This window comes from Squalius cephalus (assembly GCF_949319135.1).
Source record: "Squalius cephalus genome assembly, chromosome: 24".
Lineage (NCBI taxonomy): Eukaryota > Metazoa > Chordata > Actinopteri > Cypriniformes > Leuciscidae > Squalius > Squalius cephalus.
The window spans coordinates 1,090,987-1,108,540 of NC_137145.1; the positions used below are offsets into that span (position 1 = coordinate 1,090,987).

A 17,554-nucleotide genomic window follows, 5' to 3' on the forward strand; every position below is an offset into this window, starting at 1 on the left:
TTTCTTTAGTATAGAACAAATTAGAATGGGAAATGAAATCTCTGCATTTATAATGTCCATGTGAGGAGCTTTAAATGTTCTTGAAAGTCTCAGCAGGAGGCAGTAATTGCTTGATTAAACCTTGACCTTCCAGTTCCAAGAACAAAACTGTTAATCTGATGACTATTTATGTGTTTTTACAATCAATTATGCTGGAGATCTGAACTGCACTGAAGTGAACAGCAACAATCTGATAGACTGGGGAATGTTAATGTGTGTTTGAAATTAGATTGAACAGTTTTTATCAGCTAACAGGGAACATTCGGTCAAAGTTACAAGCAAACGTTCTTCCAGGAACATTAACAGAACGTCTGTTCAACGTTATCTGCACTTTAAAAAACATTGGGCTAAAAACAACCCAATTTGGGGCTGGGTAAATATAGGACAGAACACATGTTGGGTTAATTTTACCCAGCAAATTGGGTTGTTTATTTAACCCATCATACTGGCTGGATTAATTTTTACTATAGTATAGCTTCTTCTTTTCTTTTTACTTCATACTTCAGTTAATGTTTACAGATTAACTTAAATCCTCTAAACTTACCAAACACTGGGTTGTTACGTCTGACCCAGGATCTGGGTTACACAAAAACTACCCAAACACTGGGTTGTTACGTCTGACCCAGGATCTGGGTTACACAAAAACTACCCAAACACTGGGTTGTTACGTCTGACCCAGGATCTGGGTTACACAAAAACTACCCAAACACTGGGTTGTTACGTCTGACCCAGGATCTGGGCAACACAAAAACTACCCAAACACTGGGTTGTTACGTCTGACCCAGGATCTGGGTAACACAAAAACTACCCAAACACTGGGTTGTTACGTCTGACCCAGGAGCTGGGTAACACAAACACTACCCAAACACTGGGTTGTTACGTCTGACCCAGGATCTGGGTAACACAAAAACTACCCAAACACTGGGTTGTTACGTCTGACCCAGGATCTGGGTAACACAAAAACTACCCAAACACTGGGTTGTTACGTCTGACCCAGGATCTGGGTAACACAAAAACTACTCAAACACTGGGTTGTTACGTCTGATCCAGGATCTGGGTAACACAAAAACTACCCAAACACTGGGTTGTTACGTCTGACCCAGGATCTGGGTAACACAAAAACTACCCAAACACTGGGATCACTGAAAAAAATTTGGAGTAGGATTTACTTGAAAAAAGAGTTTTTCCACTCAGAAAATGCTAGTAAATTTACAAAGATTTGCCAAGTAAAAACCTAAACATATTTATCAGTAGCTTTAATTAGAAATCTACATCATGTCAGATGTTAAGCATGTGGTGAATGCAAAGACCTCAATACTTGGTAGACAATACACAATGACGGTAACATTTGATGGATCATTTTTGTGTTTGAATGTGTCATTTTGAGCAGAAAATTTACTCGAAATGTCACAAAATGGCAAGTTACTAATCCTGACAACAAAAGCAATGATAAAACAGTGTAAATACAGCTGGAAACCAGTGAAAAATGGACCTCATTAATTATTCAAGGTCCAGTGCATGATGGGAACCCCAGTATCAGAAAAGTTGAGTAATTTTTACTTAATTTTATTGAGTTGATATTTACGCTTTCATTTCTACTCGCTTGAATTAAGTACTATATGGAATTTACTTAGTTTTTTTTATTCTTGCCTGAACTAACTTTTTCATGTAAATTACATTGTTTTTTTTTCAGTAGTATTTACTTCACCAAAAAATCATTTTTTGCAGTGTTGTTACTGTATGTCTGACCCAGGATCTGGGTTACTCAAAAACTACCCAAACACTGGGTTGTTACGTCTGACCCAGGATCTGGGTTACTCAAAAACTACCCAAACACTGGGTTGTTACGTCTGACCCAGGATCTGGGTTACTCAAAAACTACCCAAACACTGGGTTGTTACGTCTGACCCAGGATCTGGGTTACTCAAAAACTACCCAAACACTGGGTTGTTACGTCTGACCCAGGATCTGGGTTACTCAAAAACTACCCAAACACTGGGTTGTTACGTCTGACCCAGGATCTGGGTTACTCAAAAACTACCCAAACACTGGGTTGTTACGTCTGACCCAGGATCTGGGTTACTCAAAAACTAAAGAACACACTGAAACTAAAAACACTGAAAAAATAACCCAAAAAAAAGGGGTTAATTGGGTGAAAAGACTGACTCGACACTCGTTTAGGTGACTCACATCGCTCCCCTGTATGTTGCTTTGCATAAAATTAAACTATACAGAACAATAACGTATTTATAGATAAAATAAAATGTACACAAACCTGTATTTTACCGAAGACACGCACCAATTTGACGGATCTGAACTCATAAGGTTCAACTCAGGATTTTTTAGACTGTAGTCTTTAATAATGTTCTCAAAACATTACCAATCAACGTCATTAAATCTTACTTGTTTCAGAGCTTTCAAAGAACAATCAAAAGTAACATTTTCATAACATAATGTCTAACTTTTGTTCATGCTGTGGATAGTTCACATTTACACTAGGCCACCACACACTGCACAATATAAAAACGGGTGGAAAAATTATTATAATAAAGGGAAGAACACAACAGTAACAGATTTGAATGGATTTTTTATATCAATAATAAACTATTTGGGCAAGTCTATCAAGTTCAGTATTACATACCAAGAGCTGACATTATAAAACACAACAGAAAAGAGGTGAAAAATACAGGAGCCTTAAATTTTGATTTAAAACTATTTCTTATTTCTTGCTCTCATGCTGATATTAATAGTCCGTTAAAATTGAACTCTGTGCACAAAAGTCTTTCCTGCTGTCTTTAAATCCTTCGGGATCCGAGCGGAGCTGCATAGAAATGTCAGCAAACACAGCTGGGAAATCAAAGATAAACATTTGTGAGAGATAAGAAGAATAAAGCTATATAAATCTAGAAGCTTAAGAAGGAGAAAGGTGTTTAATATTTCATATGGTCATTAACCAAACAACATGAAGATTCAACAGCAATATCACGGGCATGCATGCAATAGATTAGGCTACAGCAGTTCAGAAAATGTTAAGCATTGTAAACTGTTGAATTTTTTAAACATATAACAGTATGAAGCAGACAAATAACCAGCCAATTTAACAGTGAGAGTCTTAGGCTATTTGAAGTGATGAAAGAAAACAGTTTCTTGTGTACAATTCTTTTTGATCTTCATGAGCTCTATAAATGTTGAATTGAAAACAACACCAGAAGGATAAAGAAACACAAGCTGGCATGCATGCTCAAATATATACATATAAGATATATTTCAATTAGCTTATTCTCCAATAAACAAACAAGACATCATGAGATGTTCTGAATCTGGTAAATTAAAAAAAAGTTTGTAATATTTCACAGGTGTTGATGAAGAATCACCCACCCACATACTGTACAGGTGCTTCACAACAGATAATGACATTATGGGGCATAAACCAACCTTACAACATGCATTTTCTCATAATATACAGCTTTCATTATGTGGTATATTTAATGTGAACACGTGTTCACATAACAGTCAAGTGATTTATTATTAGATTTCAGTGTTTAGTTAATGTATTAAACAGAGGAATTAGCCTCACACACAGTATTGCAACTCTTGTGAGGAATTACTGTATGTCGATCTAATTATGAATATGTGTGAATCAATTACATCTAGACAAAATTAAATATAGGCTACACTCTAATTATATTGGTTTTAGCATGATAAACGCTTTATTTAATGTAATTATTGCGAGTCATTTCTGTGGCAGTAATTATTAATCAGCGGGTCTAATTATTGTTCCACATTAATTGCAGCATCTTAACAAATGTGAAAATTGTCGTGACTTGTGAGTGATGTGTGAAAAAGTGAATCATTTCAGGGATTCGACTCGCTTGGGTGGTTCATTTAAATGATTCGATTCGTTTGGCCATCACTCAGAAGTGTCACTTAAAAACTGATTTTTGTTTTTGTTTCAAGTTACATAATTGAGAGTTTAATTGTATTTGCCTCTCTTTTAATCTATCCCAAACAAGTTATGCCTCAGTTATAGTCAAGTATTTGTACACACGGTTTGTAAGTCGGTTCACACGAATCATTGAAAAGTACCGGTTCGTGAATCGGACATCAGAAGCGCGTGACAGGTGTGAGTTCGCTGAAGCGTTATTCAGAGACACACGCCATTATAATCGAGCTCTTTTTATTCTCATATCATTGAACCACTGGCTTTATTTCACCCGTTGAGCTGAAGGACAGAAAGGTAAGACCTTTGTGACTCACGTTAACTATTAAAACAAAAATGTTATCAAGTATTTAAGCTACTTTGATCAGTTCCTGCACCTGAGGTGAAGTTCTTTCAGTCAGAATCACTGCAGCTTCATCGCGCCTTTTTTCTCATCATGAGCGGGATAAAACGACCTTCACTGCTGAATAATGTGGAAAATTGTTTTATTTATAAAGATATTGAACATGTCCTATACATTAATATTCTTATACGAACTAAAAGATGAGAGATTTGCGCTTTGGGGCAAGTTGTCGCATTTTTCTTTCTAGTGAATAACGTTATTTCTGAGGGGATTTACATATGTACAGTACTGTAATACAATTGCTGTAGATACAAACCTCAAAATATATTAAGCTAATTTATTTTCCAAGGTTGTTGCCCTGGAAAAAACAACAACAAAACACACATTGACATTCGTTGAGTGATTTTGGGGCATGTTGTCACAACGGGCACAACCCATTAACGTTAACGTGATGTTTTTTTTTAGCAAATCTAACAGTGAGGTAATTCATAAAACCGCAAAATTGGGAAAATGTCATATGAAAAGTATCAAACCATTGTTTCGGCAAATAACAAATTAACACATGTGACAACTTGCCCCAAAAATAAAATCAATGCAATTAACAAATAATATTTTGCACTGACACAAGCTGTGAATTCATTACACAATCATAGCTTGATTTTATTGTATTTACCTGATGCCCAAATTAATTCACAAAAATCACTCTAATATAAGACAGTTTTGAATTAGTTGTATTGAAACCAGCGAGAGAAAAGGAGCATTTTCGTTTTCGGACGTTTGATTCAAATAATTATATAATATTATAAATTATATATAATTATTAGATAATTATAAAGATAGCCTATATAAAGTAGAGCTGTGTGTCCTTATGGCAAGCCGTTTTTACTTTTATCCATTACCAGGATATGAATTATTGATATCAACAATTCAATATTCACTAGTTAAAATGCCATTTCTAATCATAAAGATTTGATGTCAGGAATAACATTTCCACTAGTAAAAATGTTAATTCTTGATATCGACAATGACGTCAGAAATACAAATTTTGATTTCAAGAATTCAATTTCAGCTTGGAAAAACTATAATTCTTGATATCCGTAATTGTATTTCCACTAATTAAATGTGACCATAGGCTGTTATTCAAATTTGATTGTTGATATCAAGAATTTATTTCCTTCTAGTAAAAATTCCGATTTCACATATCAGAAATACAATTCTTACTAGTAAAAACCTTTATTTTTGATTTCAATAATTATGTGTTCAAATGTCTGTTCTTGATCTCGTACTAGTCAAAATATACAAAACATTTAAAGTCAAAATTATGACAAAAATCATAGACATAAGTCATCATTTTGACTTAGTCTTATGTCAAAATTATGATTTGCCAAGGCATGTTTTTTTTTCTTATGTGGTGGACGTATAGTTTATATTAATTGTTTTATGAAGTTATTGCTGGAAACAAGTGCTCAAAGCTGCTCAATCTATAAAGTTAACTGGGTTTCTAAGTGTTCAGTGTGTTTTCTGCTGAATGTCACTAGCATCAGTACTAAAACTGAAGGAATTTTTTTTTTTTTTTGGTTTGTTCCATTTCATGTGTGTGTTTTCCCAGGATTTCTGTGCATCCATGGAGGGATTATGGGACTCTGGCTCCATCTGCATCCTCTCAGATCTCGCCTCCTGCCCGAACCAGACCAACAGCACCAACTCCAGCACAGCGGAGGGCTTCATCCTGTCTCCTTATTTCCAGCATTCCCTGCCGACGGCCACGCTCTTCACGCTGGCGTATCTCTTCATCTTCCTGCTGTGCCTGATGGGAAACGGTCTGGTTTGTGCGATAGTCCTGAGGAACCGGCACATGAGAACCGTGACTAACATCTTCATCCTGAATCTGGCCGTCAGCGACCTACTGATCGGGATCTTCTGCATTCCCACCACGTTAGTGGACAACCTCATCACAGGTGAGAGATTAACGTGGAGATTGTGCAATATTAGCATAATACGTTATTAGTTCTTCTCTATATCAGTGTCAGTGTTCCTGAACTCCTGAAACGCCTCCATTGTAGTCTTGAGTTTCTTCCGGGAACGAACACGTCACAATAATCGTCATTTAAATCATTAATACGCAGAATAAAGGGGCGTGGCCTGGTTGAGTTAGTTAGTAGTGTGGCGGAGCATTTCCCAAACACACTTGAAGCACTCGACCAATCACAACACACTGCTCCAGCCGACCAATCAGAGCACAGTGTGCTTTTCAGAAGGAGGGGCTTCATAGAGACAGGAAGTAAACAGAGCGTTACTGACAGACTGGGAAGAGAGGAGCTGCAACAATGGAGAATATGAGGAAAATAATCAACATTCAAGCAGGAAAACCTGTTCTAGTAGAGCCTGAGTACATCAAGACTTTGTAAAAGGGCAGAATATAGCCTCTGTAATCCTCTCGCACATCCCTAATATGCACCAGTATGTAGTGGGATATTTTGCTAATAAAAGAATTGTGCCACAAGAATAGCATGAGAAATGTGGTCTCCCTGTATCATCTCAGGGAGCTTTTATTATTTTTATATATGTGCAGTAAGAAGATTAAAAGAAAAAATGTTGTTTCTGTGCAGACACGCAACTTTTGAAAAATGCTTAATTTTTTTTTATTAATGACAGTTTACTTGTGTCGTAATAATCTTTGAAGTTCACATCAGTAGTTTTAGCTGTGGTATTGAAATTGGAATCGAGAAATTGTTAAATTTCACTGGTATCATGACCTTATTTATTACAATACAAGGAAACATGGCTCCAAAACAGCACTGCAAAAAATGCTTTTCTTACTTAGTATTTTTGTCTGGTTTCCAGTCCAAATATCTAAAAAAACTTAAATCAAGATGCATTTACTAGATAAGTAAAAAAATGCCTTAAGATATTATGTCTTGTTTTCTGGGGAAATAAATAAAAATTAATTGAGTTTTTGCTTAAAACAAGCAAAATTATCTGTCCATGGGGTAAGAAAAATAATCTGTTTATTATTTTCTTACCCCATGGACAGATAATTTTGCTTGTTTTAAGCAAAAACTCACTTAATTTTGATTAATTCCCCTGGAGAGCAAGACATAATTTCTTATCTAATTTTACTTATCTAGTAAATGCATCTTGATTTAAGAATTTTTAGATATTTGGACTGGAAACCAGACAAAAATACTAAGTAAGAAAAGCATTTTTTGCAGTGAATAACTATTTTATTAATTTATTACTTTCTTTGTGGTGGGGCCAGTGAAAATAGAATCACTGAAATCAGTGAATCGAATCGAGAATTGAATCAAATTGAGATTTTGTGAATTGGAATCGAATCGAATCGGACATCTGAATCGATACCCAGCCCTACTTCAGATGTATCTGGATTAATGTAGATGTAGTTTTTCTAGATATAAATGTGTCTGTCTTCGTCAGGTTGGCCTTTCAGCAACACGATATGCAAACTGAGTGGCCTGGTACAAGGAACGTCAGTCTGTGCTTCAGTCTTCACATTAGTTGCCATCGCTGTGGACCGGTAAGTAATCAGCAGATTGTTATCAGTTGATTGAAATTTAGTCTCATGAAATGCAGTGGTGAATAGCTCAGCTCAGCTCCGAAAACACTAGAGCGCTAGATAAGTAGAGCGTGAGCGCTAAAGTATTTGCATGTATTTGTTAAAGTCCCCCTGTAGTCAATAACTTTATCCCTTAAAGCTCATCTTTGATCACCAAAATTACATATTTAAAGTTTTTTTCTTCTTGCCTTAAAATATCTTGAATGTAACTCGACACCCTTGCCTCATTTAGTATGCGCGGTTCTATGAATATGCAAATTAGCCCCGCCTCCACTCACTCACTCAGCTCAGAGATCCACTGGTTGACGATCACACGTTGATCTGATTGGTTACAAGGTAGTTTGTGACGTCAGAAACACCAGCGATTTCAAAGCGTGTTTTTGAGACTGTCTTTGGTTCACTGCAGTTTTAAGGAGGAAATACTCAGCAATGCTGTCGACTTATGAATTTACACATGGTTTGTCTTAAAGCAGATTAAAAACACCACATAGACACATAAACAACATTAAAAGCTGGATTTACACCACAGGGGGACTTTAATAAAGTGCACACGTATGAATGCTTGGATAGACACTGAAACATCTCAGTGTTTCCATGCCAAAGCTTTAACTTTTTTAACATATGTACAAATTTAGAGACAGAAGTGAACTGAGACTTCGTGAAGGCGTTCTATATTGTCAGATATATACATTTATTTTAAATATTTCTTGAATGCCATTTTTTACTGAGTACTAAGAATAAAGGCCAGTATCACCAATACCAATACTTCTACTGATGTCTCTATTAAATGGATTTTTTCCTTCAATTTCTGAGGATGAAATGAGTAATTATGGCAATTCAACATTACAGCATAATTCCAAATGCCATCATTTGTAGCATTTTGTAGGGTTTAAAATATATAACAACGTTTAATTTAAGTGCACTTAAAACAATCTTTACATAAATCCGTTATAATAAATGTGACATTTAGCTATTCCTTTAATATAGCAGAGTGCGTGAACCAAAATCACGTTTATTTTAGTGCTGTTCAACGATTAATCACGACTAATCGCATCAAAAATAAAAGTTTGTTTTCATAATATATGTGTGTGTGCTGTGTATAATTATTTTGTATATATAAATACACACACACATGCGTATATATATTTAAGAAAAATGTGTTACTTATATTTAATATATTTAAATATAATCTAAATTATATAAATGTATATACATAAAAATATTTCTTAAATATAAACATGCATGTGTGTGTATTTATATATACAAAAAATTATTAACACACATATATTATGTAAAAACAAATGTTCTTTTTGGATGCGATTAATCGTTGCCCAGCACATGTTAATTTAAAGGTCCCGTATTATGCAAAATTCACTTTAGCATGCTGTTTGGACATAAATGTGTGTTGGCAGTGTGTGTACACAACCAGCCAATAGTGATAAAAATCCACTCACTCCTTTTTTATTAAACCTGTGTTCAGAATGCTGTTTTAGTGACGTCACTAAGCACAGGCCCCGCCCACGAGTGTTGACAGACACTGCCGTTCTAACATAGCCCCGCCCTGATCGAGTCCACAGCTGCTGCACTGACGAGAATGTCTCCCAAGAGTTGTAGGTGTTGTGTGGCTGGATGTATTAATCCACATAGCTCTCTCTATTTACTCCCGAGATCTGAGGCAGCCGCTGAAGACGAGGTGGAATTATTTTGTTTTTAAAGAAAATTAATTTAGGATGGAAATTAACTTTTTTGTTGTTGGATTTCAAAATCTACCAGCCACTCAATGTTTTTACCAGCCACTTTCTTGTTTTTAACCGACAATGTGTAACTGCATGTGAAAATTAATACTACAAGAGATCTACAATACTTAAGCAGTTTATTTAATCTCAAGTCTCAATGAAATGCTGACATTTTCTCTCTCTCTCTTATACACTCTTCCTCTCTTATATATATTTCTCTTTTTTACCTGGATGTGGCATTTGGATGATTCGTGGTCTTTTATGGCTTCCAGTTTTAGGTTTTTAGTCCCAACAATGAAACTATTAGGCCCTGTTTACAAGAGAACGCTCGCGGGTGAAAACGTAAAAATATTTTATCAGATGTGCCTCTCGTTTAGACGGCGACGGCGTTTTTGGGGCTTAAAAACGCAAAAAAGTGAAACCACCCTCCAGAGTGGAAATCTTTAAAACGCTCCACCGTCGCATTGGTGCGTTCACACCGGACGCGAATAGCGCGTCAGGCGCGAGTGATTTCAATGTTAAGTCAATGCTAAGATGTTTTCTCTGCAGACCTCTTAACGCCTGCGATGTAATGCCACATTTTTTTTGAAGGTGTGCCTCCTCTAAAAGTGTCCGCCGTCCGTGTGAAACGGTATGCTATCTTTATTTACCCGCCATGGTGGCCGGTAGGTGAAGCGAGTTTACCTGCCACAACACAAAATCACCCGCATTTGGCTGGTGGCGGGTGCTAATTTCCATCCCTGTCATGAAGCTCCGCCCCCTGGGCCGTGCAGCAGCAGCTCATTTGCATTTAAAGGGCACACACTAAAACAGCGTGTTTTTCTGAGCCCCAAAAAATGACAATTTAAACATGCTGTAAAAAATGATCTGTGGGGTATTTTGAGCTAAAACTTCACATACACACTCTGGGGACATCAGAGACTTATTTTACATCTTGTGAAAAGGGGCATAATACGGGACCTTTAAATAATTGTGACTCTAGAAAACATTACATCTGGGTTAATGACGTGCATATGTGTTTTCTCCTCGTCTGAAACTCAGGTTTCGCTGCATCGTTTACCCGTTCAAGCCCAAACTCACGCTGTTTGTCGCGAAGGTGTCGATTGGGGCGATCTGGGTGCTCGCGCTCACCATTATGTTTCCCTCAGCGTTAATGTTGACGGTCGAGCAGGAAAAACACCATTTCACGGTTCACAGTGACAACCTCAACCGCACGTACCCGCTGTACTCCTGCTACGAGACCTGGCCCGACCCCGAGATGAGGAAGGTGTACACGACGGTCCTGTTCGTGCACGTATACGTGATTCCCCTCGCGCTAATCATGCTAATGTACGGCCGTATCGGGGCAAAACTGTACGGCACAACCGTCCTTTCCAGTGCCGAGCCTGAAGTTCCTTCACAGGCGAAATGTCCCGCGTCTCAACGCAAGATTCGAGTGATAAAGATGCTAATTGTGGTTGCCTTGCTGTTCATGCTATCATGGCTTCCGCTGTGGACGCTAATGCTACTGACTGATTACGCTCGTCCAGATGAGGACAATCTGGAGCTTCTAACAAGCTATGTTTTCCCCATCTCTCATTGGCTGGCGTTCTCCAATTCCAGCGTCAATCCCATTATCTACGGCTACTTCAACGAGAACTTCAAGAGGGGCTTTCAAGCCGCGTGTCAGAAGCACGCTTGTTTCCCTAGCCGAAGGAAAAGGCGATTTAGCATTAAACAGCCCAGAGTTGGAGGTCAGGGTTGTAGCCCGTTGAATACGGGTGTTAGCGGAAAACCGCTGGGTTTGGGAACACGGACAAACCAGATCTTCACCGAGAGCGATCTCACCGGATGCGTTCGCCTGGAGCTCGAGCATCGGAGCGGTTCAGGAGACGACAAAGCCGAAGGTGGAAGTGGCGCCGTGTCTGTTAAAAGAAAAAGCCACTTCCAAGAGATTGAGATACCAGGAGGTAAAATATATAAAGCCTGGGAGCTCTGAAAACACAGCAGATGCATCGGATTAATCGGCTGACATCTACAGGCCAAAGAGTGTCAGAACAAAACACAAACATGAGAGCGTTTTCCGTGTCGGACCCGAACTTGCGATGATCTCCCTCTTCCTGTAAGGTCAGTGAAGTCACTACTGAAATTTAAGGCCATGTTAAAAGCACACGTCCTGGGCATCTTCATGAGGGGTGTTTGATCATTATCTTGTCTATGTTTTGTGCGTTTCTTTTAAAAAAAGAATTTTTTTTTTTCTCTGCCTCTTCTCTTATTTTTGTGTTTTTAGTGATTGTGACGCACTTTGGGCAACAGCTGTTGCATTAAATGTGTTATATAAATAAATAAATGAAATGAAATGATTGACAGACACAGTGGATTATAAACATTAATCCGGATACATTTGAAAGAAGCGTTTCCATTATAAATCCGACTACGCTGAAATAGGGATGTCACGATACCAAAATTCCAGTAGTCGGTACGATACCATTAAAATTTTACGGTTCTCGGTACCAATTTCGGTACCACAGCAAAATCTGTTGGAACTATTTTTCTATTTTATTTAACTATTTGAAAAAAAATTTTTTTTTAATAGTAAATAAATAGTGGACTTACTATTTATGACGGTATAATCATAAGTAAATTATACATATAAGCACTGAAGGCTACATGCTGTTTAAACGTGATTATTACTTCAAGTAAAAAAAATCAAGTGAAACATGAGCAACCTTCAAATGCACACATTATTATTATTAGTAGTAGTATTTTTAATACATGGAGACATAGCTAAATCTACTGTACAGGAGCCTAATATAATTATTTCTGTCAATTTCTTCAAGTTTAACCGAACTTTTATTTTGACGGGTTGCCGTGAAGACCTTTTAGTTTCTGTGTGTGTATGATATGACGATAGTTTTTCTCAAGTGAAACGGTAAAATGCTCATGAAGTGACTCTCAGAGCGGCTCTGGAGATGAATTTCATCATGTCATCATATCGTGAGGCAGCAGAGACTGAAAACAGCGCGAGCGTCACTCGTGCGTCTGTGTGTGTGTGAGGTAACGTTAAATGAAACCGCGCGTCTGCGCCATTCTTTCACACAGAGACAAGCAGAACATGCAGGGTTAATATTTAAATAGTCTTTTTGCAGTTTAATATTCACAGACACTATATATATTGTGGTATATATCGGCTACAGTGCTCCTAGTAAAAAAGTTAGTCTGGAGCCCCGCACTTAGATAAACACGGAGCGACTGAAAGCAGCTGCCTATTACTGGGTGCCGAATATACCCGGTACTCGGTACTACAGAAATGCTGGTATCGTCACATTTTAAAAATTTCAGTACCGACTTGGTACCGAAGTACCGGTACTTTTGACAACACTACGCTGAAAAATAGTGTGAGAAAATTATTATTCTCGGTACATTCTCTGTGAGCTTTCGTGTTCACTAGGGCTGTCAAAATGGCTGAAAAGCTCAATTTGAATTTCTTTCTTAAATATTAGCAAAATTCGAATTATATTCGAATTCTAAAGGCAATACTTAAAGGTACAATATGTAAGATTTTTGCATTAAAATATCTGAAAACCACAAGGCCAGTGTTATATATTTTGTTAAGTTGATTACTTACAATATTTTTAAAGGAGAACTTGGTAACTTTTTTAACTTAATAAAACTGTCTAGAAATCATTTGGATGGTTAAACAACCTGTTCTGGTGATATTGGTGACTTTCCCCGCTCCTCCCAGCGTTCCCAGGCGGAAAACCAACCTTGCAACTTGGGGACTACCGTCCCGGCAAGATAGAAATTGGAAGTCTCGTGAGAAGCGAGAACGAGAACGAGCGCGAAACACGAATTGCTTTACGGCAATTCGACATAAACACACACGCATGTATGATGTATTACCAGATTACCCACCTCGGTAGACATAGCTCCACACGATACAGTTGGCTTGCTCCGATCAAAACAAACGCACATGAGCAGCGGTAGAGAGGGGGAGGAGGCTGCCGCAAGTGAGTTTTTTACGTCCGTGTTGTGAAATATACGCCCCCCCACAGCTGTAGGGGGAGCTCGTGGGGAAAACATGCGACAACAAAAGGGAAAATCAGCAAAGAAGTGACTAGAGTTCGCTAGAGTTGCCGAGTTCTCCTTTAAATCGTGAGAAAATTGCGATTTTAACCAAGGAAACGGGGCGTGTGAGCAGGGAGTCGCCAGTCAGTGGCGTCATATCCGCGTTACCCTCGGTTTCCACGTGGAGTCCTGGACAAATGCGGAAGTTGTAGTTGTAGCGTCTATCAAGCAACAAACGTTAGCTTGTTTCGTGCAGTCGTTATGAAACACAATTATTCTTTACCGATTGCAGCTGGTTCTGTCGACAAAGACAAGTCCCATTAACGTAAACGTCATTGTATGGTAGGGCTGGGCGATATAACGATAATTATCGCGATATAATTTTTCTCGAGAAAACGATATCAAGAGTTCGATAAATGTTCGATAATGTTTATGCGCCAAAAGCGGAACGAAACTCATTTGAACCGCGCGCCACACGGACCCTTTATCCGCTCGGCTCAAAGTCCAAACAGCAGCGCAGCGCGAGCTCACTAGAGGAGATGCGTTTACTCTGATCGCTCTCGTCACGAGATCCAGTGAGAAGCGCTTGAGTTCAGTGAAGAACACACACGTCTCCGTGATTTAAACCAGTTTAAAGGCAGATGAAACAGCGCTGACTAACAGGGGAAACACTGCGCAGAAGACTTTTCCGTCTACACATTCCCATCATTTACCACGGATTTACTGTAACGTTAGCCTAGTAATATTAACTGCACCATGAAATGTGGGATATACATATTGAATTGTATTATATTATTAATGTAGACGATGTATTAAAGGACTGATGGAATATAATTACAGTATTTAATCATGTATTTAGGCTACTGTTTTTCATACAAATACCATAGAAACCATAAAGTTACATTTTGCCATGATAGTGAGGTTGTCATGATCTAAATGCATGATACTGGATGACCAATGGTTAAGTTTAATAAAACTCAAACAGTCAGAATATTACATTTTACCAAATAAAAATTAGCACATGCAGAAACTAAGAAATTAATTGTCCAATAAAGATATTTATTTTGTTAAGGAAAAATGACAAATGTTTGAATGTTCTACCTCAGATTTGTGAAATGTTCACCAGTTTGGCAAGTGGTTGTCCTGATATGTTCTGACAATAAAGAGTAGTTTAAAACCACAATTAACGCTCTGGTTTCTACAACTTTCACTTAGGAGCAAAAATCTGCCTTTAAACTTAAAATAAATAAAGATTTGACTTTTATCGTGATAATTATCGATATCGACTGATATAAAAAAAATTATCGTGATTTTTTTTTTTGGCCATATCGCCCAGCCCTAACGTACGGGTATTATGCTTTAGGTTTGTGTTTAGTTTATTGACGTTGTTTATCACGTCTGGTGTTTATGGCCATGTAAATAAATATAGCATGTGTTATACATAAAGATTAATCAGTATTTTGGCAAATGATGTGAGTATGTTCGAATGTACTTTTACAACAATTGTTTAGAACATGTAAAACTGTGCCGCGTTATCACAACAATGAATTCGACATACAGTAACATCTGTGATAACCAATTTAGTATTAAACCTTACTTTTCTTGCGGTTAATTCATTTTAATGAAATAAAAGCATGTCATTAAACACAACATTTATAAAAATAGAACTTTACCTCATCCTTGAACATGTTTTTTCGATTCCCGTCTGACTGATTTACATCCACGGTGGAGTTGAAAACGACAGTTCCCATCATTCCACGCTCCTTCACATCGTCATCAAGCTACGCCGTTGTTGTTGTTTGGAATGTAGCGCCCTCTAGTGCAAAATCTTGCATATCGTTAGCCTCATAGTAGCATAATTGCCTAAAAGTCATTTTTTTTAAATAGGACGTAGGCAATTATGCTATGAGGCTAACGATATTGTACCTTTAAAGCTAGAGGGAAAAAAGTGCTGTATTGTCTCCTATGCCCATAAGAGGGCGCAAGCGAGCGCAACATAAACCAAATCAAGCATCGCATCATTTATTAAAATGAAATGACATTCACTTTTTAAAGTGCACTAACATTTGAAACAATTGTTCTTAAAATATAATTTCCTTAATGTGCATACAAGGAAAATTAGGTTTCAATAGTGCATAAAACTGTGTTCGTCCATCAAAAACACGCTTCAACACACGGCGTAATGAACTACATGAACACAAAATTTGCATTCGAATGTGCAGGTTTTTTTAAATTCAACAAATATACGAAATTCTAGTTTTTATTTGACAGCCGTATTGTGGACGGAGAGCGTTTTATAATGGAAACGCTTCTTTTAAATGTATCCAGATTGATGTAGAGAGAGCCTCCGTTTCTTAATGAAATAGAGTAAATATTGTGTAAAATAAGTGATTTTGTGTAAATATTCTCATTAAAATGTATGTATCAGCAGTTTAGCAACCATCAGACTGTAGATATCAGTCTCTGCATCAGACATTGATAAATATCAGGTGTTTGTCTTCGGGAAAAACATTATTAATAGTACTGTTCAAAAGTGTGTCTTTTAAAGTCGCTGATCAAAAATACAGTAAAAATTGTGAAATATTATTCAAATGTAAATCAGCTGTTTTCTATGTGAATATATATTAAAGTGTAATTTATTCCTGTGATCAAAGCTGAATTTTCAGCATCATTACTCCAGTCTTCAGTGTCACATGATCCTTCAGAAATCACTCTAATATGAGGATCTGATGATCAAGAAACATTTATGATTATTATCAATGTTGAAAACAGTTCATATTTGTGTTGAAACCATGATGCATTTTATTTCTCATGATTCTTTGATGAATGGAAAGTTCAAAAGAACAGCATTTATTTGAAATTGAATCTTTTGTAACATTATAAATGCCTTTACTGTCACTTTTGATCAATTTAATGCGTGCTTGCTGAATAACATTATTTATTTCTTGCTAATTTCGGACCCTAAACTTGTGAATAGTGTATTGTCAAAAGTAGTATATCTATATATGAGTTTGTGTTTCTGTTCGTAATCTGGTGTTGTGTGTGTATATATAGTACAAAAAATACAGTTCTGTGTTTGATACATTAAATGGTTAACCTTTTGAGCTAATCTTTGAGTGTTAATTAGAGAAGAGTTTAACACACGAGATGAACATGATTGCAACATCACATTCGTTAATGACGGTTCAAACGGTTGTCTCTGCATCAGATTGTAATTATCATGAGGCGTTTCATCATGTGGCTTTACGGGTGAAATGTGCGCGCGCTGACATTTAAGGAGTGAAATGAATTGTTCTCTTTCTCTATAGAAATACAATAGACCTATTGACAACCGAACCAATTTCTGAGAAAATTACAGGAAAACTACATACACCTGCAGTAAATTACAGCACTGTGTGCCTTCCTCACGACTCACTCATAATTTCCCATGAGAGATCGAGCTGCTTGTGTTCCTGACCAGACAGAATATGCGGGAATATGAAGGATTACTCTGTTTACGGACCTGGAGATGAAAATCGAATGTCCTCAGAGCCTCAGATGAGTTTTCAGTGTTTAGCTTAAACCATATCTCACTCTACTGTCATTTACAATTCAATTCAATTCACATTTATTTGTATTGCGCTTTCCACAATACACATCATTTCAAAGCAGCTTCACAGAAAATGCACATTACAATTTAGAGTGATCTGATATCAGAGGAAACTGTGTAAGTTATGTATTTCAGAATAATGTACATATACAAATCACAGTTAGCTAAAAATCTGTTATATTTACTAGGGCTGGGTATTGACACAAATTTCACAATTCGATTCGATTTCGATTCACAAGCTTGCGATTAGATTTGATTTCGATTACGATTCGATTCAATATTGATT

At 37.2% G+C, this 17,554-nt stretch overlaps 1 protein-coding gene across 2 annotated transcripts in view; it reads left to right on the forward strand.

The window, feature by feature from the left end:
- Nucleotides 1–4,161: 4,161 nt before the first annotated feature.
- The window catches only part of LOC307152243 (neuropeptide FF receptor 1-like), a 28,946-nt gene continuing 15,553 nt past the window's right edge, over nucleotides 4,162–17,554 (forward strand). The window contains exons 1-4 of one of the 2 annotated variants that reach the window (XM_079860716.1): nucleotides 4,162–4,276; nucleotides 5,932–6,280; nucleotides 7,758–7,857; nucleotides 10,674–11,658. In XM_079860716.1, the coding sequence (XP_079716842.1) occupies nucleotides 5,947–6,280; nucleotides 7,758–7,857; nucleotides 10,674–11,610 (1,371 nt within the window). In that variant the 5' untranslated portion in view covers nucleotides 4,162–4,276; nucleotides 5,932–5,946 and the 3' untranslated portion in view covers nucleotides 11,611–11,658. Of the gene's footprint in view, nucleotides 4,277–5,931; nucleotides 6,281–7,757; nucleotides 7,858–10,673; nucleotides 11,659–17,554 lie in introns of those variants that run through there. The other variant, XM_079860715.1, reaches the window with a different exon arrangement.